Source organism: Phoxinus phoxinus (assembly GCF_949152265.1).
Source record: "Phoxinus phoxinus genome assembly, chromosome: 15".
Lineage (NCBI taxonomy): Eukaryota > Metazoa > Chordata > Actinopteri > Cypriniformes > Leuciscidae > Phoxinus > Phoxinus phoxinus.
Window position 1 is genome coordinate 33,274,046 of NC_136890.1, and position 22,680 is coordinate 33,296,725.

Consider the following 22,680-nt stretch of genomic DNA (forward strand, 5'->3'; position numbering starts at 1 on the left):
GTTATTGAACTTATGTATAAAATCAGTGTCACATTTTCAATGGTGATGGTATTCAAGGAAGTGTGATGTTGCTTAACTGTATCATGTGTGTTATAAATATAAAAACCTCTACATTTTTATACAGCTTATTATTATCCACTATCGATCGCAGTCATTCTCGCGCTTTAGTGATTCCCTAGTTAGTTTTTGTTGTTGTTATTGACGTTTTAATCCGGCTGCTTGTCCCGTCGGGCAAGTAAAATTATCTTTCCCTTGCCCCTTAAAAAATCCACTTGTGTTACACCGTGTCCTAACCAGAGGCGATGCGATAAGATTCCAGCGGCAAACAATTTGTCTGTCCACACTAGACGCGACGCGAGATGCGTCAAAATCAATCAAAACCCACAGCCAATCAGAACAGCGTGTGGGCGGAGTCTCGCGGCGAGTGCACGGCCCCAGAGAGTAATCCTGACGGCACTCACAAGAAAATGGATAAGTAGCTACATAATCAAATTCACAAATATTACACCATTTAAACATGATTAAAAATACATAGGCTACTGAGTTACTAAAACAAGCTTTGTCAAATAATACACTTTGTTCACAGTTTGAACGTTCTTGTTTCCATGTGTTTAATTTCAAGATCTGAGGTGAATTATCCAGTGTTGCTTTTACAGCTACAAAGCTGGAGCACTAAATGATATTCAAAGTCACATGACACGCTTTTAACATTAAATAAAGCACATAAACAGTGCCTGAGATTATCATTGCCACACATTTCTAAAATAGAATCGTCGTGTGTCGCCGTCGCGACTGGTTAGGGCAAAAACGCATTTTATCGGTGTTAATTCACATTTACACGGTGTTAATGTCGAGCCCTGTCAATGTACAATGTTGGTTGTTTCATTAGCAGTTGTGATAACTAAAAAAGATTGATGCATTATTTTTTTGTTGATCCAAAACATTTGTTCTTAGAGTATACTTTAATATTCCCTCGTTTCCCTCCTGATAACTGAATGCATGTGAATGATATGGTCGACTGATTTAAAGAAAACATCTGCTCCTCTCTCTCCTGTTCCTCTCAGCAGCTTTAGACTGTGAAGTCCGACAGTGGGGTCCCTGGTCTCCCTGTTCCTCCGTCTGTGGGACGGGAACTACAGAGCGAAGCCGGCAGGTATCCACACCCCCACGCAACGGAGGCACGCCCTGTCCCGATCTCAAACAGCGCAGAGGGTGTCTCGCACACACCGAGGCCTGCAGTGCAGCTAAAGGTAATACGACTAGGGCTGAACACGAAATCGGCCCCTATACCCTCAAATAGGGCGTTTCTTGAGGGGACAGCGATTTGTAGTGGTGTCCGGGGGGGGTTTGTGTATATTTGCCAACTTTAGTCTGTGGTCAAACGTCTTACTATGAGATCTCAGCTGAAATAACAATAATGCTGAACACATCTGCGCTCAAAGGCACAGAGGTAGTAAAATGCATCTCTTCAAGCCTCTGAAGGTGGAATGATTTGCTAGTACGGATATTATGCAATACGGATGTGGGGATTCTCATGCACTGACATTGACTTCAGTTCAATAAACAAACGCACATTTTTCATTCCTCTTTATCTCACCCTGGATCACACACACACATTGACACTAGTTGTTTCAAAAACCTAGTTTGCTGTCTACATGGCACTTTAAGTAGGGATGCACTGATATGGAATTTTTGCCCGATTTCCGATTATTCTTTATATTTGAAAGCCGATAACCAATATATTGGCCGATAAATCAAAATCCAATTTTTTTTATAACTTTTGAGAGCCTGATTACAAAAACTAAAATCTCACCATTAAAAGCCATGTCCCAAACACACAATTATAATGATGTTCGCATTATAATTTTATGTAGCCTTGTGCTGGTTGCACTGAACCGTATTTTCCTTTTCAAAGTGATTTAAATCATATTTCAAGCAATTCAAAACCATCATGGTGAACAGTGCGCATCTGAAGAGTCTCAGATTAAGGAAATAATACATTATTTATCAGCTTTAATATATCGGCCAAATTTAATTATCGAGTTAATAACAACATATACATATATATATATATATTAGAGGTGGGAATCTTTAGGCACTTAACGATTCGATCCGATTCCGATTTTGGGAGGAACGATCCGATTCCCAAAACGATTCTTAATTAATTATCCTGCTGTGCAAAAAATACTCTAAACTTTTTATTTTAACCAAAATTGGAGTTACTATGCTTTTTGTATATAGTTAGAATATCTGTTTGACTGTATTTCCAAATTAAAAATGATTATGAATATTTCTTTTTCAATACTTTTATTTTATTAACAAAGTTATTTTCAGGATTAACAAACTCTGAATGAATGGTAAGCCATACAATTGCAATGAACAATCATTAAGAATAAACAGTTCTCAATTTGTATGACAATTTATGTGACAAAACAAATTTGTGTGATCAATACGCACACTGTGTAATCAATTTGCACACTCAAACACACTCAATTTGTGTGACAAAACAAAAGTGTGACAATTTGTCAGTTTATTTTAAACATTTTAACAAAAAATGTCTAGAGCCACACAAAAAAATCTTTAAAACAGGCTAATGCAGAAGAAAAATGTCAGGGAACAAAGGGGACAGCCGTCTCACTAAAATAACGACGCGAGGGCAAAGTGTATCGTGGCTCAAGTACCTGTAACATCGTGCGAAATCCTTGGTTTTCCACAACGGAGTACGGGCGCAGATCTTTGGCAATAAAACCCGCCACTGATCGGGTAATTCGTTTTGCCTTTTCAGAATTCGGTGGAAGCTTTGCTACTTGATCCAGGGTCCTTTGAATGTAACCGGGAGTGTTCGTGATTGGAAGAGAATGCTGTTTCTCCAGCTCTGAGTGGAACCGCGTAATATGTTTCTTCATGTTAGTCGTGTTGCCGAAATATTTGAATTTGGCGCTACAGACTTTGCACACAGTAGCCTATGGCTTTTATCAACGACACCTTCGGAGTCTTCAGAAAATCCAAAATGTTGCCACACATCCGATTTTAAATGAGATGGTGCAGGTCGTAGTTTGTCCATTTTATCTTAAACGAAGTTAATTCACCACAATCACCAGCATATGAACGGTCGTCCATCAACGTCTTTTTTGTTTGGTCACGTGAGTCTTGACAGCGCTCGCATTTGAATTGAACACAGAATCGATTCAGAATTTTTGAGAATCGATTCTGGATCGTTAGATAACGAATCGCGATGCATCGATGCATCGAGCTTTTCTCCCACCACTAATATATATATACATTAATATGTATTTCTTTTCTTCTTTTTTTTACTATGTTGTGTTTATGTATGGCTGCTACCTTGGCCAGATTTTTTATCTCAATGAGACTTGCTGGTAAAATAAATCTATATATAATCTATATATAAACATATATATGCCGATACCGATATGGTGGGATTATATGCATGGTCCCAATGCAAAGTTAGGTTTTATAATTCTGCTTTTTATTTAAATATATTCACAAATTATACTTGTTGCAGTTTATTCACCACTATAGAAGTTTACCTAACTATCATGACATCCACCTCTCAGAACCGCTGACATGAGGTCCAGTGCAGTTCGGATGTTGCCTTAGAAGTGAGCCAGGCTGAATCCGAGATCGCCCCCTAAACCCTCATTCACTATTCCCTACGTCAGTCCACTAATACTGTTCACTTGAAGGAGTGACTGAAAACAAGCGAGTTAATTAAGACAGCCGTTGAGCGTACACCGGTTGTACACTCGTTATTGCAGTGCATTGTGGGATTGAATGAGTGCACTCAATAATGTGTCCACTATGCAGCATTCCCACGGGTCCTTGAAATTAGGGCTGTAAACGATTAATCGTGATTAATCGAATCCAAAATAAAAGTTTGTGTTTACATAATATATATGTGTGTGTATTGTGTATAATTATTTTGTATATATAAATACACACACATGCATGTATATATTTAAGATTTTTATATATATATATATATATATATATATATATATATATATATATATATAAAATAGTTCTATTTATATATAATATAATGCAGTATATAAATGCAAATATTTCTCAAATATATACATGCATGTGTGTGTATTTATATATACAAAATAATTATAACACAATTCACACACATATATTATGTAAACACAAACTTTTATTTTGGATTCGATTAATCACAATTAATCGTTTACATCCCTACAAATATCCCATAAATGTGTCTTTCAAGCTATATAAGCTCATAAAAATTGCATGTATAATACAATATACACGTCTGTGTGTGTGTGTTTTGTGCTGCGTCGTCTCTGGGGGAGTTTAATTTGCTCTCTTTCATTATCTTGATCTCTTCCTTCTCTTTAGAGGTGGCCAAAATCCTGCCTGACTCATTCAAGCGGAACTTTAAGGACCCTTGGAGACGGCCGCACATGCTTATGAAGGAGGAGAAGAAGAGGTGAGAGCGATGGAACTGCTAACACAAAGTGTTTTTGAAAAAGAACAGAACATTTACAGATAATTCAAACACATTCCTTTACCCGAAGGTTGTGCAGCGAGTTTAAACATCAACAGTGTTGTCTAGACTTACAGTGGCCCTCAGATCTAGAACAAGGTGAATTTGCTGCCGTTTGTTTGGATTATTGAAAGGAGTCATACAGACCTGATATGTAGTGGATATCTGTGTTTTGACTATCCAAGGATAGTCTGGATATAAGGTCAAGGTCAAAGTTTATTTATAAAGCACATTTACAAGCAGTCACTACTGCCCCAAACTGCTGTACAGATACAAATAACAGCATAAGATAAAAAGCATAACAATTATCCGAAAAAAAGAATATATAAAAATATACCAAAAATAAACTATGATTACAAACAATATTAAGACAAACAATATTATAATTAGATTACTAAATGAAAACTACTTACAGAAAGATATAGGGTGTGTCACAATATATCGCAATACAAAAATGAAATAATATGTATATCGTGGATAGTGACAATATATAGTTGACCCAAAATAAAAAATAATGTGCGAGACAAAATTTAAGTTTAAGAGTTTTAGGGCCGTATCTTATAAACGGACGCAGCCGTTTTCATTTTTGCAAATCATACATTATTACAATGAAAAATATTAACACACGAGGAAAATCATTGTTGTGTCCATGAAGATGTGAAAAAATAGGCATAAATCTAGATTACAGTTTTACCCAAATTATTATACGCCTGTTTAACCGAAGCTAATTTGTGTGGTTTCTCCCATCAACAGCAATCCGCCGTTATAATAGCAATCCGCCGTTATAATAGCAATCCGCCGTTATAATAGCAATCCGCCGTTATAATAGCAATCCGCCGTTATAATAGCAATCCGCCGTTATAATAGCGATCCGCCGTTATAATAGCAATCCGCCGTTATAATAGCAATCCGCCGTTATAATAGCGATCCGCCGTTATAATAGCAATCCGCCGTTATAATAGCGATCCGCCGTTATAATAGCAATCCGCCGTTATAATAGCGATCCGCCGTTATAATAGCAATCCGCCGTTATAATAGCGATCCGCCGTTATAATAGCGATCCGCCGTTATAATAGCAATCCGCCGTTATAATAGCGATCCGCCGTTATAATAGCAATCCGCCGTTATAATAGCGATCCGCCGTTATAATAGCGATCCGCCGTTATAATAGCGATCCGCCGTTATAATAGCGATCCGCCGTTATAATAGCGATCCGCCGTTATAATAGCGATCCGCCGTTATAATAGCAATCCGCCGTTATAATAGCAATCCGCCGTTATAATAGCAATCCGCCGTTATAATAGCGATCCGCCGTTATAATAGCGATCCGCCGTTATAATAGCAATCCGCCGTTATAATAGCGATCCGCCGTTATAATAGCGATCCGCCGTTATAATAGCAATCCGCCGTTATAATAGCAATCCGCCGTTATAATAGCGATCCGCCGTTATAATAGCGATCCGCCGTTATAATAGCAATCCGCCGTTATAATAGCAATCCGCCGTTATAATAGCGATCCGCCGTTATAATAGCGATCCGCCGTTATAATAGCAATCCGCCGTTATAATAGCGATCCGCCGTTATAATAGCAATCCGCCGTTATAATAGCGATCCGCCGTTATAATAGCGATCCGCCGTTATAATAGCAATCCGCCGTTATAATAGCGATCCGCCGTTATAATAGCAATCCGCCGTTATAATAGCGATCCGCCGTTATAATAGCGATCCGCCGTGGAACAAGCGTGCCGGCTCTTAAAGGGAATGTGAGAAGACGCTCTGATTGGTTTATTTCACGTTACGCCCAAACCACACCTATGAGTAATGAAGCGACTTCAGACCAACACATTTTAGATTTGCGTCGGGCGCAAGAGTCGTTTATCCCGCCGGTATAATAGCAACAGCGCCGAGATCCGCCCACAAAGTTACTTGCGTTTCGCGTTTGATACTTGCGTTTCAGATCGTCAAAATAGGGCCCTCAGTGTCTTTTTATAGTGTAGCGGAAAATCTAATGAGAATAATGTCATCAGTATTACATGTAATTGATGGTGGTAGAGAGAGACTGTTAATGTTGAATTTTGCTTATGTATAATATAAAACAAGTCTAAAAAATATTAATACAAAAAGCAACAAAAATGTTTTTCACAGGTTCTGTTTTCTGAGAACATCATTCTACCACAATTTAATTTAAATGATTTTACGAGCCCATCCTTAAGTCACTTTATATCCCTTGTTACAACCTTAGTAACACCTGGCTGAGGCCAGGAAATCAGATCTGTCTGTGTGTGTGTGTGTGTGTGTGTGTGTGTGTGGGACATTAAGAGAATGAACGCGGCGTGTGATCAGTGAGCAGATAATGAGGAGTTAAATAGCAGGTGCAGGTTCAAATGAACTGAGATTAAACGACTATCTGAGGAGCACACACAGGAAATCCCAGAGCAAACCCTTTCATTAATCACAGGTGTATAGTTTCAGCATGGTGTGTGTGTGTGTGTGTGTGTGTGTGTGTGTGTGTGTGTGTGTGTGTGTGTGTGTGTGTGTGTGTGTGTGTGTGTGTGTGTGTGTGTGTGTGTGTGTGTGCGTGCGAGAGAAAACATGCAGACCATGGAGGAGGAAAGAACGGCACACAGGAAACACATCAAACTAATTAAATCCAGTGTGGGAAGGCCGACCTTTAACCTTATACTGCCTGCAACACACATGCACACATAAAGGAAATATTATCGTGTATATAGACGATTCCAAAAAGTGTTTAAGAGTCCTAGCGGAAATAAAACACAATTTTTAAAGTCCCCCTGAGGTGAAAATCCAGCTTTTAATGTAGTTTATGTGTCTATGTGGTGTTTTTAATACGCTTTAAGACAAACCATGTGTAAATTCATAAGTCGACAGCGTTGCTGAGTATTTTCTGCTTAAAACTGCAGTGAACCAAAGACAGTCTCAAAAACACGGTTTGAAATCGCTGGTGTTTCTGACGTCACAAACTAGTGGAGGCGGGGCTCATTTGCATATTCATAGAACCAAGGGTGTCGAGTTACATTCAAGCTATTTTAAGGCATGAAGATTTTTTTTTCAAGAAAAAAACTTTTAAAATGTCATTTTGGTGATTACAGAGGAGCTTTTTGGGAATAGAGATAAAAGCCCACCTGCACTGATAATTGATTGGTCCTTGTATGCGTTTTGTGAGGCACACTAGCGCACACACACGCAAGGTCTCTCGCTCCCTCTCTCTGCTGAACGCTCGCTCTAGATTCCGGGAGATTTTAACTAATTTGCGGGCATCAGGGAGCCGCTATCAATATGTGGGAGACTCCCGGAACTTCCGGGAGACTTGGGATGTCTGATATAGTCACAGTTATCGTTTAATGACGTGGGTGTTGTCTCTCATCATCTTGTCAGGGAAAAAAAGGAAATTTTTCGTCATAGTTTTCATTAACGAAATTAACACTGGCAGGACCCAGGAACTGGTACTCGGTGCGTTTCCACCGCAGGAACTGGTACTCGGTGTAAACAGGAATCAGGGTCTAAATGAAGTTCTGGGTAAATATTTCCTCCTCCGAAAGTCCCTGCTTGCGAGGTAGTACTTTTTTAAAGTTCAGGAACTTTCAGGGGCGGGACTTGGGTGCTGAACATGCTGATTGGTCGAGTTCATGCCACATTTTGATTTATTTCAACCACCAATTTTAAAAGTCTGTTGCGTGTGCGTGCAGTAAGAGTTGTTTGCTATTCGAATCAACAATGGAGTTTAAAAAATACGACCGATGAGGTTCAGGCTTAAATTCAGAGGATGAAATCCAGCATCCAATCCTACGTCACCGGATTAATTAGCCTAATCTTCACGGTACTTTAGACTGCGGTGGAAACGCAGACAGCAACAGTTCTGGAGGAAAAAAAGTTCCTGAGATAAATTGTTTCCGGGTAATTTATGTGGAAACGTGGTTTTAGTTTGCAAATGGTGTTTTTTTGTTTGTCTAAATGTCCTCTCTCTCTCTCTCTCTCTCTCTCTCTCTCTCTCTCTCTCTCTCTCTCTCTCTCTCTCTCTGTGTCTGCTGCAGTTATTGTGTGCAGATGCGTGTGAAGCAGGCGAGCGCTGCATGTAGAGTCAAACCGTGGAGTGCAGGTTTGGTCCGCGAACGCGCCGTGTGTGTCGAGTGTCAGAGCGACGCCATGGCGACCGATAACCGTTGCCGTGGAGACGGGCTGCTGAACATCAGGTACTTCAACATTTATGTATTTATATAGTACATTTAATAGCAACGTTGTTGCCTAAAGTGCTTCACAGGTAAAACATAAACACTAAACACTAAAAACACACACAGGTGAAACAGGAAGAAATAGAATATCGTGCAAAAGTTCATTTATTTCAGTAATTCAACTTAAAAGGTGAAACTAATATATTATATAGACTCATTTACATGCAAAGTGAGATATTTCAAGACTTTATTTGTTATAATTTTATTGATTATGGCTTACAGCTTATGAAAACCTTTTCACAATATTCTAATTTTGAATTTGTAAAAATGTCATAAACAGCTTGTCGCTTTGATTTGCTTTGATCGCTTTGATTTTATGTTTATATTATTATTATTATTTTTTTTCATTTTTATATTGTATTATTTCTTTCCGTGTATCTTACTGTGTTTTATCTAATCCGTTTGGTACAGCACTGTTTTTTAAGGTGCTTTATAAATAAACTTTGAAACTTTTATAAACAGAAAAACACTTTATTTGACAGTGTCCTTGTTACATATGTTACATGTACTTACCATAGTAATAACAGTAAATTATGCAGAATTACATGCAAGTAACCCCTAATCCTAACCATACCCTAACCTTTAGTAAGTACATGTAGTTGCTTAATATTACTCAGTACTTAAATATATAATTACACTGTAACATTGACACCTTAAAATAAAGTGTAACTACACATTGCACACGCAGACACAAAAACAGGTCTCTTAATGTCAATGTGTTTTCCACCAGAACCTTCTGGGCCGCTGCGTCAGCACCCGGTTGCTCTGGGTCGTGGGTCCGAGAGTCTTTCACCGAGGACTGCCGGTGTCCGTCGTACTCCATGATTTTTGTCTGAACCAGCGCGACCTTTAAAGCTCGATTTGAGGGACAAGGGAGTCATTTCATGCCTTTTGAAGCCAAATTCTCTCTATAAAAAGTTAAGCAATGACGCCACAGCGTATCTGTCACCTTACTGTGTGTATCAGTGCCTCCAGCAAACCAACACACACCCGTTTCCCCAAGCTCTTCTATCTACCTCCAATTCTCCAAATGCACCCGCTTCCGATGCCTTATATTATAGTTTTCACTCTGTGCGGTTTCTCTACTCGTCTTCTGAATCTGATGTACTGTATTTATATACGTTTGAATGTATCTTACATAGTCTTACGTGTGTGTGTGTGTCTGTGTGTGTGTGTGTGTGTGTGTGTGTGTGCATTATGCACCTGCATTAATGCTTGCATGTTTTTGAATGCAAAACTACTTTAATGCACGTGTCGCTAATGTATATGAATGTTTCCATTCGGTAGTATTTCAGTTTCTCGAGATTTCCTCTTTTGCTCTTTTTCATGAGTTCTGGAAAGTGTCCTTTCACACTCTTGGACCGAAGTCACTAGCGTTTCGGTTTGTTTGCTTGGTCTGAAAGCCGTATTTGAGACCGCACTTGATTCTTCCTGAAAATGGGATCGGGTTCCTGTGTTTTGCAAGTGGAATAAAAGCCAAAACGGCCTGAATTGTGGTAGCGAACCGCATCTGATGACGTACAATTTTGCCCATGACGGTATACATTAATTTCTCTTTGCAGAAATTGTCTTTCCATTAAAATCCAATTTATTTTATTAAAATAAATTTCCAATTTATTTATTATTACAGCATCTCAGACTTGCATTTATAGTGACTCTCTCTCACACACACACATATAATATCAGGATTGCACCAAATAAATGCTTTCTAGATTGCAAGTTCATTGTATTTTTCGCCTTTAAGTAATATTTCAACTTTTATTGATGCTCTTGTATGATTTTGTTATTGTTTTTACCATCACACATTAAACAGTCATACGTCTCAGTTCATTTTCTTTCATTGCTTGCTTTTTAGTTGTTATTTTTCAGTGTCATAATTGACATATCGGTGTGATTCTTGCTCAGGTCACTAACCCATCATCGGCGTCGTACGAGGTATTTAGCGTGCATGTGCTCATTACAGATCAAAGCGCTCGTCTTGTGTTTACATACACCCGTCTGCACACACACTATGCTCACTACATATAGTTTATGGCATTTTTTGCATGCTTGCTCAGTACGGCATACTTGAGATTCAGGTAATCATGTGTTTTGTCCCTAACACACTTTTGTAGGATGTACTGAGTGACGGACTGACAGTTACTCTAACCAGTTCAGCTTTACAAACACAAGACAAAAGTTTATAAAAAACATTTAAACTTCTGCTTAAATGCTTTCAATTCGTTTTTGTATAAACAACAAACAAACAAATAAGTGAATAATAGTTATAATAAACAAAAATTATGAATGTCTTTAGAAAATTGGGTATATACTATATATATATATACTGCAGTTAATATCTATACATAACCACATACTATTTGTACTCTAATTGATATAGATTATTATAAAAAATGCCCATTTAATATGTTTATATTTGTTAATGTATTAAACTAACAAAACTGTCTACTGTATGTAAGTCTTTACTACATATATTTTTTAAATAATTGTGTGTGTGTGTGTGTGTGTGTGTGTGTGTGTGTGTGTGTGTGTGTGTGTATACATTGCCCGACCAAAAATTGGATCATGATTGCATTTCTAGCATGTTATATGTTTAGCATTTAAATCCAAACAGCAACTTTTGGGTGGGTGGGTGTGTGTGTGTGTGTGTGTGTGTGTGTGTATTATAATGCACACTACTTCGTTCTGCTCATGTTTCATGAATGAGGCTCAATGTGTTTGTCAGAACAACTGTAGTACAGAGGTTACAGATAAACGCTGTTCAATCTGGTTTGTCATGAACAGATCCCCTCCCCCAACTTCCTGTCTGTTCTCTACTGTCAATATACAATAATAATGGCAAAAGCCCATAAATGATAAAAAAGTGACATCATTGAAAAGACAACAGATGAGCTTAGTGATTATTTCACCACCAGTGAGGTCATTGTTAATTTTACCAGTGAGGCCACTAAAGAGCTTTCTAATGGCGTCTGTGAGGTTTAAAAGCAGATAAGGCGTTTCTTTGCCACTGTTGCCTTTGGCTAGCTCAGTTGGGGATATTCAATTTAATTAATCAATGAATAATACTATTGATTAGCATTACCAAACATGGACGTTTTATTATTATTTTAATTTAATACTGTGAAGCTGCTTTGATACAATCTGTATTGTGAAAAGCGCTATACAAATATTCTTGACTTGAAGCGATTTCTGAGGAACGCTGTTGAAAGCGGATCAAAACAAAACGCACCTGTAGCCAATCAGCAGTAAGGGGCGTGTCACGTCGTGAGGGGGGTGGGGCTTGTGCTGCATAGCGTGTTAGTTAATTTGGGGGCGGGGCTATCAAGATAGGGGTGTGATCATTTGGGGGAGGGGCGTGTTTGTTTTGGTGATTTTAAAGAACAGCATTTCTCAGAAATTGCTTACTGCACCTTTAATCTTAAATGTCTTGTATAGCTATTTATTAATTGTATCATTTATGTTTCACTTTGGTCTAACTATGAAGATAGCTTGCAACTGACAAATATAAACAAATAAATCAGTGTGTACTTAAGAATCAAGACTAATCGAGGAGGCTTTAGGTGGGATTTTGGCATATAACTATTAAGAGATATTAGTATAGTAAGTTCTACGGGTTTGTTAAGGTTTTATTCAGTTATTGTGAAAGGTTTATTCTGTTAGTGAAATGAAAAGGCGAGAGGGAATTGGAAACATGCCATCTTTGGACCACTGCTTTATGGGTGCTGACAGCAGTGAATTCTGGGATTAGGTGTTGAAAAGAAAGGCATTCCAGCGCATCAACTAAATGCGTGAGCCACTCTTAATACAAAAGTGAACATAACCAATGAAAATCTGATTAAACTGAGCAGAATTGTGTTTTATCCGCAGTGGTATTTCAACATTAGTAAAGTAGGAAAGAGCGCTGGGCGGTGCCAGTGCCAGATACACTTTTCCCTTCGTGTGTGTATTTTCCTTTCAGGAACAGACTGCTAACATTCTTCCCACAGCCCCAAACCCTACGTTTACAAGTCATTTTGTGACTTAATGAGTTAACTGATTACATAATAAACCACAGAATGTCACAAACTCACCTCAGTGAAAACAGCCGTTAGTCAGTCAGTCTCCCGCGCAAAACAGATGCTCGCGCGAGCCGTTAATGACGGCCTTGTGACGCGCGCGCAGATGTGCACGCGAGAAAGAATGATAATGAATGTGTGCGCGGCTCTGGAGAAACGTCACTCCATGATCTATGACCTGTTTTTATCGAGCTCGTTTACCAAATATTTTCATTTTTGAGCTATTAAATAATTTTTTCTTCTTGTGATAAAGCAAATACAGAACTTAATTAGTTATGGTCTCAATAATAAGGGACAGTTGAAGGGATAGTTCACCCAAAAACGAATATTTTGTCAATACTTTCTCACCCACATTGTTCCATCCAAACATGTTTGAGTTTCTTTGTTCTGTTGAACACAAAAGAAGATATTTTGAAGAATGTTAGTAGCCTACTAACTAGTTGTTACTAGACAGTGAACTGTCAACTAACATGACAATTTTATTTTATTTTTGGGAACTACCGGCTTCTCAAGCTGTGTGATATGTCGCCATCTAGCGGACTGATCCTGCAAGTACCAATGCCATCAATATTCAAATTCATAATCACACTTACCGTACTTTTGATCGGTATTTCGGTTGCGGGGTGGAGGAATTTAAACATTTATGATGCGATATGTAAAATGAATTCAAAAAATATGGTTTTGTGTGAAAAGTAGAGGGTCTAAGCTTTGTAATGATATCACATATGATTGTTATTGTTTCATCAGGATCTTTAAATATTAAAGGACGATCGTAATAACGATCTAAATAACGCGATTCACACCCGGTACCGGGTTTACGACATTAACGTGAATTAATGTTCTATGATATTTACATAGTACCATAATAATCATGTACATGTACAAAATCATGTGACATGGCACTTTTTGCAGGACTGCATGCTCTTTGCTGCCCACTGACAATGTTTTCTATCATTATTTTTCATCTGCAGTGACAAATGAAGTGACTAACATATTTTTTTTATTTAAATCCACATATTCCATGTCACATTCACCAGACAGAAATTGTTTGCTTTATTATGAGTACAACATTTAAACAATGAATTCCAGAAACAATAGTAAAACCTCAGCAGATTCTATCAATAAAGCTACGCTAATATAGAGCCGAAAAACACAAGTTTGTGGGTTGCGTTCAAAATAGTGATTAACATAAAGACCGAGTGCTAATCTCGATAGACTGTGAAATGAGTGTCAGACCAATATCTTTCTGCCTTACTATTTGATCAGCTTTATGAACACTACTCCATTAGTGTGTGTGTGTGAGGATACATCATTATAAAAGCTAATTTCTCATCAGGCCACAAAAACAAAGGGGGATATAACAGTGATTTCTAGGCTATAGGTGTGGTAAAAAAAAAATGAAATGGTTGTGTTTGCATCTTTAACATACTTATCTTACAGGTCACATGTTAATCTCAAAGATTATCAGCAGTTTATTCACATCAATCTTGAACAGTCGCACACAGAGGCATCCACGGTTTATGTATAATCTGTGTAATGCTAGTGACTAAATGAAGGCAGAATGTTGAACTTCTCCAACACACACAAACTTAGAGAGAAGATAAAAAATGTTTTTCAGTTTGGATCGCTGCCGACGGCACCATGAAAGGACGTCACACTCGGAGTCTATTTGAGGTTTTTGAGTTGCCGGTTGGTGGAGCTGATCTTGCCGTCCATGTTGTCGGCCTTGTTGAGCAGCGAGTCGAGAGAGACGTCCTGGTCGTTGATCTCCGCCTGCAGTCCCAGACCCAGACCCTTCAGACGGCTCAGACCCGACGCCATCTCATCTGGACACAACACACACCACACACACATCAGATCCTGGCTGTGAGCGAGACATCGGAGCCAGGTACACGTTAACATCCTCCTCTCGCGGGTCAACAATTACACCTTTTTTTTTTTTTTGTCAAAACACCTTATATTTTGATATAAAAATTTTCTAGTTTTTAATGCAATTTTTTTTCTATTTTTTATTTTATTTACCTTTAAATTACTAGATTTAGTCAACAAATAATAGTAATTTAAGCACATTCCTCACAATCTTTCAACTTAAATTCAAAATAACTCACAAATAATGTAAAATTGGAGATGGTTGATTAAAAGGTAACCGGTCTCTAGGAGTGAAGTTGAGCTTTACTTCAGGGACCACAATGGAAATAAGTTTTGTTTAAACTTTATTGCGTTATCCTTGACAACTGAGTGTATTTTTCACGATTATTTTGTCTAATAAACCAAATAATATTTTTTTTTTCTCCAAAAAGCTTTTTAATGCAATTTTTGGGGAGATTTTTTTTGTTTATATACCTTTAAATGACCAGATTTAGACACAATGGAAATAAGTTTAAACTTTATTGTGTTATCCTTGACAAATGAGTGTATTTTTCACAATTATTTTGTCTAAAAAAAAAAAAAGACCAAAAAACTTATTTTATTTTGATACATTTTTTCTATTTTTTATGCATTTTTTTTTAGTTTATTTACCTTTAAATTACCAGATTTAATCAATACATGATAAACAGTAATTTAAGCACATTCCTCACATTCTTTCAACTTAAATTAAACATAACTCACAAATAATGTAAAATTGGAGATGTGTGTTCTTATTGTAGAGTTGTAAGTATAGCTTTACCTTGTGAAGTTGTGCTTTACCTCAAGGACCACAATGGAAATAAGTTTTGTTTAAACTTTATAGTGTTTATCCTTGACAAATGAGTGTATTTTTCACGATTATTTTGTCTAATAATAATAATAAATAAATAAAAAGAGTCCAAAAAGCTTATTTTGTTTCATTTTGATAATTTTTTTTCTAGTTTTTAATGCAATTTTTGGGGGGATTTTTTTTGTTTATTTACCTTTAAATTACCAGATTTAATCAATAAACAGTAATTTAAGCACATTCCTCACATTCTTTCAACTTAAATTCAAAATAACTCACAAATAATGTAAAATTGGAGATGTGTGTTGTTATTGTAGAGTTGTAAGTATAGCTTTACCTTAAAAGGTAACCGGTCTCTAGGAGTGAAGTTGTGCTTTACCTCAAGGAACACAATGGAAATAAGTTTTGTTTAAACTTTATTGTGTTATCCTTGACAAATTAGTGTATTTTTCACGATTATTTTGTCTAATAAATGTTTTTTTTTTTTGTCCAAAAAGCTTATTTTATTTCATTTTGATCATTTTTTTAAATTTATTAATGCAATTTTTGGAGAGATTTTTTTGTTTATTTACCTTTAAATGACCAGATTTAATCAATAAATAATAAATAAACAGTAATTTAAGCACATTCCTCACATTCTTTCAAATTAAATTTAAAATAACTCGCACGTTCATGCATAAACCTAATAATTCAGCTCAAAATATCTTACATCGGGTGTCTTTGCCGACCTGCAGTGGAAAAAAAATTATATAACATGATGTTTTATGAGTCTTGGCACTAGGTGGCCTTGTAGCTTAATATGGAGCAAATGAGCTGTTCCTCTGGGTCCACATATTTTTCCCGAAATAAGGTCCCATGAGCCGGAAGCGGAGGGGCTCAGGCTCTCTATAGAAGCAGTGAAACTAACAGTAGGACAACTAAACGACCCGAGGGAAGGATGAAGGTGAAGCTCTTGTATTCTCACCGAGGTTCGTGTCCAGCTGTTGATGTGCGGCCCGCAGCTGTTTGTTCTTAGGATATCCGTTCTGATCGGACGGCCCGTTATCCAGGGAAGCGGACGCGCCGAAACCTGTTCAAACAAACATTAGGATTCTGATGAAGTGCTTTTACCCGACACTGCGCTCCATCTCTGCAAAAGCACTCGAGATCTGTGATGATTTCAGTAAACAAGGCTTCGAAACATTCAGACATTTCAAAGTGAACCCATGAACAGTGGTTTCTACCTGACCTCGGATCAGTTTGATCCATTTTAATGACACATTTGTTCTAAGAATTGTTTATTTTTTATTAATCTGTGTTAATGTCAATTACAACATTTACTAATACATTATTTAAATCAAAAGTTGTATGTTATTATTTAATGAAACTGAGCTGACATGAACTAATAATAAACAGTTAACAAACGTACATGTTATGTATTAGATGATTTGACGTTAACAAAGATGAATAAATACTGTAAAAGATGTTCTGTTCATTGTTAGTTAATGTGTTAACCAATGTTAGTCTCTTATTGGCCTGATTAACAAAACTCTCCAACTAAACAAGCCCTATAATTTCATAAAACAACATTATTCAGACCCTTCACATGTTATGTATTATTAGATGATTTGTTAATTGCATTTACTAAGTAAAATTGTACTTATACTACAGAGCCGTTGAATGCTTGAATCTGATTGGTTGACGAACGTTCTACGGTGTGCAATTATTTTCAGGGAACCGCACGGCTAAAGTAGTTCCGGCAGGTTTTGACCGCATTACAGCTCCATATCACTCCGCGTAGTTAATGTAATAACGGAAAATAGGCTTCATGCACAGCTGCACTACTTCCTGAACTTTAGCCAGCTCCTTTGTTTCCTGTCTGCCATTATTGGACAAACTGATTAATCCAGGTGTGCCTGACCAACAACAATAATCAGACACACCTGGATTAATCAGTTTGTCCAATAATGGCAGACAGGAAACAAAGGAGCTGGCTAAAGTTCAGGAAGTAGTGCATAAAGCCCATTCATAACAAGAAAACTGTGCAGCCGCATGCGCTTGATCTGCGATGTTCGATGTCTAACTTCACAATCAATGGAAACATGCAGTTTAATTTAAATAAAGTATACAGTCCTATATATAATCAATAGAAAATTAAACTGAATATTTCAATAAATTGATAGTCCTGTTGCACGGGCTTTCGTAATTATTGCAGATATTATAACACATAAATCATTATTGATAGGCCTATACTTGTTAAAAGGGCGTTGTGTTTCATTTATTAGGCTGTCACTAATAGGAAAAAAGAATGAACGAATGAATTAAAACAAATTGAATTAATAAATAAATAATAATACTGACGCACATGCTTCTCTCTCTCTCATAACTGCATTAATAACTGCATAAAGCCGGGCACACACTTACTGTAAGGCCGGTTATGAATGTAGTTTGATACTTATGATCATGCACGTGTTTTCAGTCAATTATTCCTTACTTAATAGATCACACTTTCAATAAAACATCTGCAAATGGTTTGTAAACCGTGTTTTAATGCATGTTTGCGTTGAGTTTGCGCTGCATTTACACCGTTTTGACCAGCGTGTGGCGCTTCGAAACTGTCAATCATTTTGCAAAGCAATTGGTTCTATTGATTGAAAGTTCAAATACTGGCTCTCAAAGTAACATGTGTGTTTACCAGATGTCTCCAGCTTCCTGAGGTTGGGATGGCTGGCTTGATATTTGTCTTCCTGCTGTTTGCTCTCCGCCAGTGCGTTCTGTAAGCTAATATCATCAGACAAAACCGTTTTATTGTTAAATAATATTCAGACTCTTTGCATGTCCAGATATGGCATCTTTCCTGACTTTTATTGCAGTTGATGTGAATCACACTACCGTCTCAGACTACATCTCATTTTTATGTCTATTCACATAATTACGTCTATTCATCACAGCCTTGTTTTCATTTCATGTTAAATTGAAAGGCTTTTGCTTTAATCTGTGAAGTTACTTAATTAGTAGGCAAATTTAGCTTGAATAAATGCATGAGTTGACACAGATAGTGAAGAAAATGGAAAAAATGCATTGAGCTACAAGAACAATTGACCTATTGCTAAGCCACGCCCCCAAACGCGATGAGCCAATCACAGTGCGCATAGCTAACCCAATACACTCGGACATTCTCTGCTTCCACGTTCATTTTAAATGCATTACAGTTAGTCAGTTTTCATTCGTTTTTATGTTTTTTTCTTGTCATTTTAAGTGTTAAATGGTCAAACGGTGTGCATGGGGGACATGCGACTCCGACACAGGTATCCCGAGAGACTGGGCGACGACCCTTTCCCAAGCCACATCTCACCCGAGATCAGCGTCTGCTCTGGATTAAGTTATGCGGTCGACCACGACACCAACTAAACGTGGATCAATTAAACAAGGATGTCTACGTCTGTTCTAAGGAAAGTCAACAACGTATTTGAGCGTTATCTTTAACATCTCTAACGTAACGTTAGGCTAACATTAGAAAGCGGTAACGTTAGCTTCTAGCTGCGTTGATCATGTCACTTCGCTTCATTAGCGTATCTGTAAATAACCCAGATAACAAATGTTAGCAATGTTGTGCTGAATGATTCATGTAAATACTGGTCGACTAACGCTACTCTCGGTAAAGATGGTCAAAAGGCTTGTCCTGGAAACACAACTTAGACCTGTACGTATTTAATTTGATCATCAACCATTAATTACAGATTGAAGCACAACATTTTAGACATCTGTCTACCAAAACAACTGGGCAACTTTTTTTTTTTTTTTTTGGTTTATCACGTTTACAATTTTTGCCTGGAGCTGAAGCTTTTCATCGACCTTCTCAACAATACAATTACTAATATAACCCTCCAATGCATAGTTACGGCCCTTTTGGTGACTTCGAGATGATATATAATCTTTCTGTCTCCAAAAATCATCAATTGCCTCCTGTGAAATGTGTCCTACTGTGACCGCGGCCATAGCGCCCGTAGCCGAGTGTGCACTGTGTGTCCGTGTGAGTGGAGGGGGCGTGGCTTTGTACCTGCTGTTGGCCTCGTAGGACACCGGTTGGTCCTTCTGTGCCGGTCTGGGAGGTTCAGGTTTGGCTTTGAAATAGTTGACCATTCCTCCCCACACACTCTTAATGGTGTTTATGTGCCTCTGGCTCGTCTTCATGTCCTGATCCATGTTGTCAATCATTCTCTCCGTCCTTTTCAAAGCTTCACCCTGACGGATCAGTTCCTGTGGAAAACAATCAAACGATTTAAATGAAATAGCCAAAGCAAAACTTAGTTAGTCGAACACAATCAGCATATTCGCCATATTATTAAAAAACATCCTGGCTCTTTCAAGCTTTATAATGGGAGTGAATCTGTTTTTAAGGGTTAATAAAGGCCTTCTGAAGCAAAGCCATGCGTTTGTCTGAGAAAAATATTTATATTTAAAACTTTATAAACTATAATCATAACGGCCGTACGAGAGTCTAGTTCCGGCGGAAGAATGACCTCTGACCCGACACATGACGAGTGTCCTCTGACCCGACACATGACCTCTGACCTAAAGAGTGACCTCTGACCCGACACATGTCCTCTGACCTAAAGAGTGACCTCTGACCCGACACATGACCTCTGACCTAAATAGTGACCTTTGACCTGACACATAAAAAGTGTCCTCTGACCAGACACATGACGAGTGTCCTCTGACCCGACACATGACCTCTGACCTAAATAGTGACCTTTGACCTGACACATAAAAAGTGTCCTCTGACCTAAAGAGTGACCTCTGACCTGACACATGACCTCTGACCTAAATAGTGACCTTTGACCTGACACATGACGAGTGTCCTCTGACCTAAAGAGTGACCTCTGACCTGACACATGACCTCTGACCTAAATAGTGACCTTTGACCTGACACATGACGAGTGTCCTCTGACCTAAAGAGTGACCTCTTACCTGACACATGACCTCTGACCTAAAGAGTGACCTTTGACCCGACACATGACGAGTGTCCTCTGACCTAAAGAGTGACCTCTGACCCGACACATGACCTCTGACCTAAAGAGTGACCTCTGACCCGACGTCGGATGTAGGATTAGCATAAACTCAAATGAGAGTCGACGCCTCTCGCGGTTCACACAACAAACTCAAGCTCCTCCCACATTTCTCTTTAAAAATTCTCCTTTTAGACTTTTAATCCGTGACCAGTGTTTGTTTTATTCTATCCTCTGAGCTTCTGCGTTCATCAATACGTCATGCGTTGGGTCAGAGGTCACTCTTTAGATCAGAGGTCACTCGTCATGCGTCGGGTCAGAGGTCACTCTTCCGCCGGAACTAGACACGCGTACGACCTTTACCGGAAGCCAGTGATTATGGTTTATAAAGTTAAATAAATATAGATATTTTTCTTACAAAAACGCATGGCTTCGCTTCATAAACCCCTGGGTCGTATGGATAACTTTTATGATGGATGGATGCACTTTTTTACCATTTACTCCCATTATAAATCTGGGAAGAGCCAGGATATTTTTAAATACAACTCTGTGTTCGGCTGACAGAAGAATGTCATGTACACCTAGCATGAGGGTGAGTAAAGTTTCCTCTCACCTCTGCCGTCTCGGTTCCGACTTTCTCGGATTGGTAGATGAGTCCGATCGAGCGCTGGCTGCTGTCCACGGCCGACTGCGCTGTACGCATCACTTCCTGCTGAAGCCGCTGTTGGCGTCTCTCTGCCGGACTCAGCGAACTCTCCTCCGGATCCTCGTCGAAGTTAAAGCCTCTCCTCGGAGCCTCTTCTTCATCATCCTCAGCGAAAGGGTTGTGGGTCTTGGGGTAGGCAGACATCCTGAGCTTCACACACACACACACACACACACACACACACACACACACACACACACACATTATATAAAGCATATAATACAAATAAAACATAGGAAAAATAAACATACCATGTATAAGGTAACTTTACAATAAGGTTCATTAGTTAACATTAGTTAATGTATTAATTAACATGAACTAACAATGAACTATTGTTAAAGTATTTATTCATCTTTGTTCATTTAAGTTTATAAAAATCCAGCTGTTCATTATTTGTTCATGTTAGTTCACAGTGCTAACAAATGCAACCTTTGATTTAAAAAACGTATTAGTAAATGTTTAAATTAATATTAACTAAGATTAATAAATGCTGACGAAGTATTGTTAATTCTGGTAGTTAACTAATGTTAACTAATGAACCTTATTGTAAAGTGTTACCGTATATAAAATATTACTTATTATAAGATGAAATAATAAGGCACTGAAACGAGATGCTTTAAATAATAGAAGTTTTGAGTTTATATATAAACTTCTTCAAGTGGCTGTACAATGGTAATTAGTGTTGTAAAAACATGGTACGTTCTGTTAGTATATAGATATGGATCAGTCCTGAACAAACTAATATAACTGACATAACATAATCGGTAAACATATTAGATATACACTATATAAAATGTGAAACTATTTCATAAATGTGTGTTATTTAACTGAATATGCTGTAGAAACTCGTCTGTTTGTTACCTATCTGAGCTACTTTATGTTGCTTAAAACAACCTTTTAATAAACCCTACATCGTGTCCAGTTACATTTCCTCACTGTCTGTTAGATTAAAATACGATATATTGAACACTGTATCGATAAATTCATACATTTGTACCTTTGATCGCTGGAGAGAGAGATTTGTTCTCCTGCTATCAGCTGAGCTGACGCTAATGGCGAAACACTTCCGGGTGTGTCATCGTGACGTCAGATAGGCTCCTCCTCGTTTTTCTTCCGCCCTGTTTTCACTTTTAGTTGTTATTATTTATGACAGACTCGTTTAGGATTCGAAATTAATAGCTATGATTTGAAACCAGAGATAGCTAGAGCCACAAAATACACCGTTTTTTTCTTCTTCTTTTAATAATAATAAAAATAAACAATTCTACTATTCTACTACTACTACTAATGATTATTAATAATTATAAATATTGTTAGTGAATAGAAATAATGACACACGTAATAATAAACTGTCATTATAAATATTAGTTATTAATAAAATAATAATGTATTAATTCTACCACTACTAATATTAACTATTATGTTCGATAATATTAATAATACTATTAAACAAATATATTA

At 37.7% G+C, this 22,680-nt stretch overlaps 2 protein-coding genes across 4 annotated transcripts in view; one reads left to right on the forward strand and one right to left on the reverse strand.

The window, feature by feature from the left end:
- Positions 1–11,220, forward strand: part of LOC307011176 (somatomedin-B and thrombospondin type-1 domain-containing protein) — a 29,220-nt gene extending 18,000 nt beyond the window's left edge. The window contains exons 2-5 of one of the 2 annotated variants that reach the window (XM_079636570.1): positions 1,065–1,250; positions 4,378–4,468; positions 8,578–8,736; positions 9,506–11,220. In XM_079636570.1, coding sequence (XP_079492696.1) covers positions 1,065–1,250; positions 4,378–4,468; positions 8,578–8,736; positions 9,506–9,611 — 542 coding nt within the window. In that variant the 3' untranslated portion in view covers positions 9,612–11,220. The remainder of the gene's footprint in view (positions 1–1,064; positions 1,251–4,377; positions 4,469–8,577; positions 8,737–9,505) is intronic. The other variant, XM_079636571.1, reaches the window with a different exon arrangement.
- A 2,795-nt stretch (positions 11,221–14,015) lies between these two features.
- Positions 14,016–22,339, reverse strand: snap29 (synaptosome associated protein 29). Of its 2 annotated transcripts, none has more exons than XM_079636821.1 (6): positions 22,217–22,339; positions 21,127–21,369; positions 19,565–19,764; positions 18,200–18,285; positions 16,490–16,594; positions 14,016–14,656 (listed from the first exon to the last, which is right to left on the reverse strand). In XM_079636821.1, exons 2-6 carry the CDS (start codon positions 21,361–21,363, stop codon positions 14,496–14,498), a joined length of 789 nt encoding a protein of 262 aa, XP_079492947.1. In that variant the 5' UTR covers positions 21,364–21,369; positions 22,217–22,339; the 3' UTR covers positions 14,016–14,495. The 2 variants fall into 2 exon arrangements, with proteins under 2 accessions (XP_079492947.1, XP_079492948.1); XM_079636822.1 differs by having other exon boundaries at positions 21,127–21,364; positions 22,217–22,337.
- Between the last annotated feature and the right edge of the window lie 341 nt (positions 22,340–22,680).

Bases quoted from the DNA above. Each gene is read 5' to 3' on its own strand.
- snap29 (XM_079636821.1), bottom strand. From the start codon at position 21,363: ATGTCTGCCTACCCCAAGACCCACAACCCTTTCGCTGAGGATGATGAA. The intron at 19,765-21,126 runs GTGAGAGGAAAC...TGTTTTCCACAG, and splicing joins TCGGAACCGAGACGGCAGAG to GAACTGATCCGTCAGGGTGA. The intron at 16,595-18,199 runs GTAAACACACAT...TTGTTTGAACAG, and splicing joins CAGGAAGCTGGAGACATCTG to GTTTCGGCGCGTCCGCTTCC.